Here is a 7898-nt window from a genome sequence, read left to right as displayed (position 1 = left end):
GTCATTACCTGCTATATCATATGCCTATAGCAGATTTCTAAGGCATTATGTAATCGTTGCATTCAATCAAATGAATATTTGGAAAACATTGTATCCCTTCCTATTATTACGTACGTAGCCTCACACATACACACACACTTATATATTAAGTACTATGTGAGTGTATATGGATATAGAAAAGACCATATTATAGACATGCATGTTCAAGTCGACCAAATATTGAAGTGGATCAAGAGATCAGAAGTACTACATACAATAATTTGGAATATCGCCGGTATTAACGCCCCACTTTACATCTACTGCCACGGAAACCAAAACTCGCCGGGATATAAAAATATCCCGGCGATTTTTTTTTCGCCGCTGATACAAAACTAATCGCTGCTAATTCCATATAGGATTCTGTCATTAAACGCTGCGATAGATTACTAGCAGCGTTTTATTTTCTCCGCTAGAAATAAAAATATCGCTGCTATATATATTTGCCAGCCACTCCACAAAATCGCCGTAATAAAAAAATCGCCGTATAGTTGCATATAGCAGCGAACAATTATCGCTGCTTTTTATTAATAAGTAGCGATTTTTTTATCGCTGCTATATGCCTCATTATATATAGCGGCGAACTCTATATCGCTGCTAGATATATATCCGCGGCGAGGTTTCACTCGCTGCCAGTTGGTTTTCAAATCGTTAATTATATGGCCGCGATTTAAAATGTCGCCGCTATATAATTAGCGCAGCGAGTTAGATAATCGCCGGAATGTACGTTCTGCTATATAAAGATATTTGCGGCGAATATTTAATCGCCGCAATTGAATATTAATAGCGATTTCTACATCGCTGGTTTAGGAGAATTTTAGTTTCATTTTATAGCGGCAATATAAAAATCGCCGCCATAAGCTCTTAATTCGCCGCTAGAAATCAATTCGTGTTTAAATTTCCTGGGCGTTATTTTCTTTCTTGGCCTGGTTTTTAGTTGTTTCTAAATGCACCATTCATAATCCAAACTCATTCATTCAAGTTGCTAATCAATATATCATGCAAAATAAATACATAAAGTTCCATCCAAGCCCATCAACAAAATCCAAACTCATATGTATTACAATGGGGTGGTGTATTAATGTATTCTCATATACAAACTGAGCTTTTATCCTTAATAATAAATAAGCATCACAATCATCCAAATGATTAGTACCAAATCATTGGTTGCAGGAAGAATTACACTTGATCAAAAGGATTAGTTCCCTTAGTCTTCTTTTGAGTTGCTGAAGTTACTTCAGATGAAGCACTGGATGACGTATCACCGCTGGAGCTAACTCCATTCCTAAAGCTCTTTGATGCTAGTGCAGGGTTTCTTTGTGGATCGTTAGCTGCATGCACCTAATTATTAGTATACATTATAACTGAGCACATCAATTCATCTCAGGAGTTACAATTAAGAAATTAATAAGATATTCACGAGTATCTAAATTCGACTATATTAATAAAGTGAAAATTCAATCTAATGCTTTAAGACGTAAATCTTAACAGCTAATTTATTAAACCATATCCCTCTTCTTGCCAAAACAATATGGCCTACTTCCATCATCATCATAGTTTATTTTATAAGCAACAAATGCTTTATTCTATAATAATCTACTCCCATTAAATTCTTAGACATTTCTCAAACATTATATAAGGCTTTAATTCCTGCAATATCATCTGCATGCAAGCCTTTAGTCACTCCTTGAGAGATACTGGGTTCCATGATTGCTCCTTGAACTGAGCTATGCCCGAGTCCAAGAAGGTGCCCAATTTCATGCAAAGCAACTGTCTCCATACTTTAATTTTTTTATTTAGTGATTAAGTAAATTTTTTTTAATTTACTCTTGATTTTTTTTTTAAAAATATTTAAAGATATAAAAAAATATATGAAAAAAAAAATTAAAAGCATTTAACCTTCTCGATAGAATTTGTCGGTGGTGTTAGCACGACTCTATATATATATATATATATATATATTCAATCCATCAAGAAATCTGAAAATGCAACAATGCAACAGCCTAATTTTAATTTGCAACATTGATCAGCAGCTTAATTAATTGCTTCATTTCAATTATCTTAATTAGTAGTACTCATGGCTTCTAATTAAGATTTGTTTCCCTCTTCAGAAGTCAAATGATCACAAAAACTGTTATAACATTTAATTAATCACATGCGAAATGCGACTTATTCATGTATGTATACTGGAGATATATAGAAGGAATTAGGACAACAAAAATCCAAAGAATTTAGAATGACGATCGAGGAGGCTTATATTAGATAGAGGATGCAATATATAATATATATATATATACACTACTTGTCAAAGAAACTTGTTATAACAAACTTTTATTCCTTTTTAGTCATTACCTGCTATATCATATGCCTATAGAAGATTTCTAAGGCATTATGTAATCGTTGCATTCAATGAAATGAATATTTGGAAAACATTGTATCCCTTCCTATTATTACTCTAATACTATAAATACCTCTGAAATGTATATGACCTAAGATGAAAACATACCTCAAATAGTCTGTGGACTTCAAGCCCCTTTGACAACGAATGGGAAGAGTAACACAGCAATATCATCATTATATTGCTGTGAAATATTCTGCACGTAGACTTCCTCAGTAATTGGAACTCCTCCATTAAAACCAATCTGTACACCACCACAATTTCTGTCAATCCTACATAACTATTGTTCATATATATATATATATATATATATATATATATATATATATATATATATGAACAATTCATACAAATTATGAGCTTCCCTTGGCTAAGCAACAAGTAAGCTGCCATAAATCCATTTCATCATGGTGGATTTGATTGCTTTTTCCTCACATATTTTAAGTTAATATATACAGTGTTTGTCATAATTCATTAGCCAAGGGAAGGCTTATTTCTGGGTGTGGAAGAACGTGATCTAAAGAAATGTAGAGACATGGGCTAATAGAATTATGAATCAGAAATCTGAGTTTATGGGTATTTTATTTTATATTTTTGCTGATAAGGTAGGTAGTGAAAGAAATTCCACCTCTTGAAGCATTTCACGGAAGGCATGGTAATGGAGTGGATCTGAATCACATTAAGTTCCATCCACATCAAATATAACTCTTTGAAGAGGGGCAAGTGCAGCAAGAGAACTTTTGCAGCTGGTTCCATGACAAAATTAAGGCAATGAGACAAAGTAATGCAACCAAGTGAGCCATAAATAAGATGTGGTGCTTTAAAGTTTCAGAGAATATTTGAAAGTGCAGCACATCAAGAGGTCAGTCAATTCATCCCTAAACTGCTCTGCAAGAAACTTAATGTATTAAAGGCTCCTTCTCAAAGGCCCGACCTACAAAACCTATCAAAGCTCCTCATCTCATGGTTGATATAGAAGCCAAGAGATCATGATGAGTTGGGACACTTTATTCAACCAATTATAAAATGACATTAGCTTAAAGACTGGGGGCATCTCTCTTTAATTATCTGAAATACACTTGCAGGAAACTTCTTACTAAGAACTGAGTGAAGGATTGAGTTTTGATGTATCAAAAGAGAAAGACAAGCGTTAATCGACAGAATTCAAGCGACCGGATGCCGTGAACAGAATAGGGAAGCAAAGAGTACTATAGATTTGAACAATAAAGCTTTTTTCCCATGATTTTCAACAAATCTAAGTTTTCGACAGTAGTGGAATTTATGTTAAAGAAAACAAAAAACGTAGTGGCTATTAAATATAAAGGAATAAATATAAATGAAATATGCATTGCAAAAATAAATCTAACCTCTCGACAGTACCAAAATTTAGTCATTACCTGCTATATCATATGCCTATAGCAGATTTCTAAGGCATTATGTAATCGTTGCATTCAATCAAATGAATATTTGGAAAACATTGTATCCCTTCCTATTATTACGTACGTAGCCTCACACATACACACACACTTATATATTAAGTACTATGTGAGTGTATATGGATATAGAAAAGACCATATTATAGACATGCATGTTCAAGTCGACCAAATATTGAAGTGGATCAAGAGATCAGAAGTACTACATACAATAATTTGGGAGGTGAATTCAGGGACTCCATTATGGCTTAAGAATGTAATGGGAGGCATGCGTGATGGCAAAAATATACATCATCTGCAGCTCTCCCTGTGGCAATGAAAACATATTTACTAGAATTTCCAAAGCGACAAAGCTAGTTAAACTACATACATAACTGTAGAGGATCAATGTCATTTTACACGGGAAAAAAATAAAACACAAGTTGTAAGTAAACTTTTACAGAGCAGGGAAAAAGGTGTCGGAACTTACTCTCTCTCTAGCCTTAAGCTTCTCTTCCATTACAAAAGTAATTCCTTCTCCTTCATCTCAAGGAAGCTTCTCAGAGAGTCAGCCTTCTGTGATGATTACCATAAAAAAAAAAAAAGGAATTATGTATAAAACCATCAATGAATTATTCATCGGGTTTGGGAAACCAAGTTGCTAGAAATATATTTAACACTTCACTTGTACAAGTGATTTTATGGTGGATAACTCAAAATGATACTAACCTCATTTTGCAGACCATGAGAGATCCAAGAGATCCCCGGTGTAGACATAGATCCAAGATTTATATAAATATATATAATACCATATATATATTTATATATATAGCCCAGTGTCGTATAGAGTAAGTACAAAAACCACCCAAAGGCTAAACACAATGACACCCTTGACTCATGCCTCCCCGGTGTCACAAAAAACCACCCAAAAAATGTGCCCTTTTATGAGAAGGCCCTTATGGGCCGGGGGAATCGTTGCACTGAGTCTGTCGAACTGACTCAGTGAACGACGGGAAAGCCCTAAAGAAAGATTGCATCACTTTGTCATTTTGTAGCTGATGCTCCCTCAGCTCCCGCATCTCTGTCCTCATTTCATCCAGCTGACTCTTGTAAGCTTCAGCATCCTTCTTATATTGCTCAGCATCCTTCTTATATTGTTCAGCATCTTTCTTGTGCTTTTCAGCCTCAGACATGTATTGTTGCATTTGAACTTTGTCACGTTGTCTACTTGACTCGGGGATGACCATTTCCCCAAGTCCCCGTGCATATCCAGGTCGATGGCCAAGAACCTCCCTAAAGACAGTCGCTGCTGCCTCATCACTATGTTGCTCTGGTCCTAGGCCATCCAACCTACATTGCATCTCCTTCTGCACATTGAGAAAGCAACGATTATTAACAAAAAATAAGCTAGTGCTATATTAATGATTTTACTACCGTATAGAAATTCAACATAGATCCCAACGGCTGTTTATGCACTACTCACATAAGTATTTTCTGTAGCATCTGTGACAAATGCATTCTTTTTCTTCGACCAACGCGTCTCTTTGTAGAAGTCGACCAAATTCCCATTCTCATTGCGCTGTCATGTGTATGAACCATGTGACATTTGAACAACAAAAGCTATGAGTAACCACCTTTTGTGATAGTAAAGTAATATTGTCACTAAAATCTCCAAGTAAAGTGCATTTTCACGATTCTATTGACTTAATTGATTGTTTTCCCTTAGACATACCTTTTGCTCAAGTAATCGGACGAATGATTTACGTCCTGACGTGTGATTAATGGCCTGCTTCTTTCGGTTCTCCCGATTTTGAGCTGAAATTTTCTGTCATACACAATAGGGAACAATTACTTATAATAGACAAACAGATTTTCCACCACAATATTTAGACATATTAAATATATAGCTATTATATGGTTGTATGTGAGAAAGACTATCTGTACCTTAAAGGCATCGCTGCCCCACTTTTCACACAACTTCACCCATACAATGGGGTCCACCAGACTAGTTCCATTAGCCAACGCTTCTGCGTGGCTTCCATAGGATTCATAAATCTTGTGCAAGTCATGGTGGAAGGAGTTGAAGCGCTTACGTAAGGCCTTTGTCACCGTCAATCGGTGGTTTTCGCGATCCCAGTCCAACACAAAGTCACTCTACATAAGGCAGCATGCAAACAATCACCAGTTATCTCGTTATTTAGGCGATGATTATACTACATAAACAACACCCCAAACACATGGACAATTAAATTTTTGACTTACCCGAACACGGTCAATGAGCTCCTCTTTAATCGCTGGTGGGACATCCGACCAACGCTTGTAACTCATGTCACAATATTGTTTCACAATCCACGATACTCGTGTTGTGAACATAGCAGCGTGTTCACAACATGGGGCTGTCTCACCATCGTTTATCTTCAACTGCACTTTCCCGTTCTTCCTTAGCTTGTCAAAGAAAATGCATCTAGATGGCCCACGAGTTCGTCTCCTCTGTTCTTGCGTTCCTTCGGTCTCCATTGGGACATCTGCAGCTGTATTTTAAGGTACAATATATTAGTATTTTAAAGTGTAATGTGGAATATTCACAATTAATAACACATACAAACATGCTAATGCTTTCAAAATTAAAGTATTGGAAAAACATGCACCAGACTGTTCTCCAGTAGGTGCAGGCTCCCCAGCAGTATTCGGTTGTGGTTCTTGAATAGGTTCTGGCGCGTGAGTTGGCACAACGCATGGTGGGGGACTTGGAGGCTGTGTTGAGTCATCCGAGGAGGATTGATTACACTCCTCCGTGCTATGATATGAAGATAATTTCGCACCGCGTGGTCGGATGTGCCGACCTGAGTATGGGATATAACGCCTTCCACCTCGAAGACCTCGAAGTCTTCCTCCACCTCTTGAACTGGGTCCCGGCTGATTACCTGCACGAGTACAAGTTAATAACATAGTGGGATAAAATTGATGCCCTAATTGATACAAAATAATCTCAATATGCACATACAGGTCCGTAAACAAGAAAATTTATCTACCATTTTCAGTTACTTTTAGGTAGACTAACCCTTACACTATGAGACTTTAAATAGACAAACGAATAACTAAGAGTCGGCCGTATATATACCTTGATAATGCATAGTGCATCCCAGTTCACCCAGCCTCCCGATATTGAACGTAACCTGAAGCAAATTAAATCACGTGTTAGGTACTATTTAATTTAGGTATAGATGTTGTAAAACTTGAATACTACTCTCAAGATTGTTTGCTACTTGCATAATAAGAAAATATGAGTTTGCATAATAAGTAGTTCGGGCCAGATAAAATGATTTTCTTCATGGTAGTAAGAAAATAAATCAAAACATATATTTCACCCAAACTCATATTGAACTGTCTATATACACATACCAAGTTCAATATTGTTCTCATATTGTCAGATGTCTATATACACATGGAAAATTTCGAACAAGAATTCTAATATCTCAACCTTAAATGAACGAAGTTCCTAGGTTATATTTACAGGTCGCCAGACTCATCAGATGTTGTGTGCCCATCCTCATCTGAATGTTCCCCCTCATTTGTTGATAGGTCCTCTTCATCTGAATATTCCCCCTCACTGGCCGCATTTCCAGACTCAGAAGTGATCATGTCATCATTAATAAAGCCTGTTGAATCTATGCATTGACCAATCGGATCCATGATTTCTCGTGCATCTACATGGCTAGGTAGTATATCAGGCCTATTCAGTTGAGTTGCCACTTGATCTGTGTTATCACACTGCACTGGTTCATAATAATATGATGGCTCATCTTCTTGATCGGCATCGGGAGTACTTGATTCCCCATCAAGTACTCCAAGAACTCTCGGTAGTACTTGATGGGGAATGTTGTATACATTCCTATTTGCATAGTTCTGCACAACACCCCAATTCCCTTTCGCCCTTAAATCTCTTATGTAGAAACATTGATCAGCTTGACTCGCCAACACGAATGGTTCATCCTTATACCAAGTCCTGTTCATGTTGACACTAATCATATGGTCATCCACCCGCACCCCTC

General features: G+C 36.7%; 1 protein-coding gene across 1 annotated transcript; it reads right to left on the bottom strand.

Annotated features, from left to right (window-relative positions):
* Nucleotides 1-4802: 4802 nt before the first annotated feature.
* LOC118344242 lies at nt 4803-7018 on the bottom strand. Its single transcript, XM_035684381.1, has 8 exons — nt 6968-7018; nt 6495-6770; nt 6109-6377; nt 5791-6000; nt 5579-5671; nt 5330-5425; nt 5091-5213; nt 4803-4970 (listed from the first exon to the last, which is right to left on the bottom strand). The coding sequence occupies exons 1-8, from the start codon at nt 6978-6980 to the stop codon at nt 4803-4805; spliced, it is 1248 nt and encodes a 415-aa protein (XP_035540274.1). The 5' UTR covers nt 6981-7018.
* Between the last annotated feature and the right edge of the window lie 880 nt (nt 7019-7898).

Source organism: Juglans regia, chromosome 13, assembly GCF_001411555.2.
Source record: "Juglans regia cultivar Chandler chromosome 13, Walnut 2.0, whole genome shotgun sequence".
Classification (NCBI taxonomy): Eukaryota; Viridiplantae; Streptophyta; class Magnoliopsida; order Fagales; family Juglandaceae; genus Juglans; species Juglans regia.
The sequence above is the reverse complement of the archived record's forward strand: the minus strand, read 5'-3'. Positions and strand labels throughout refer to the sequence as shown.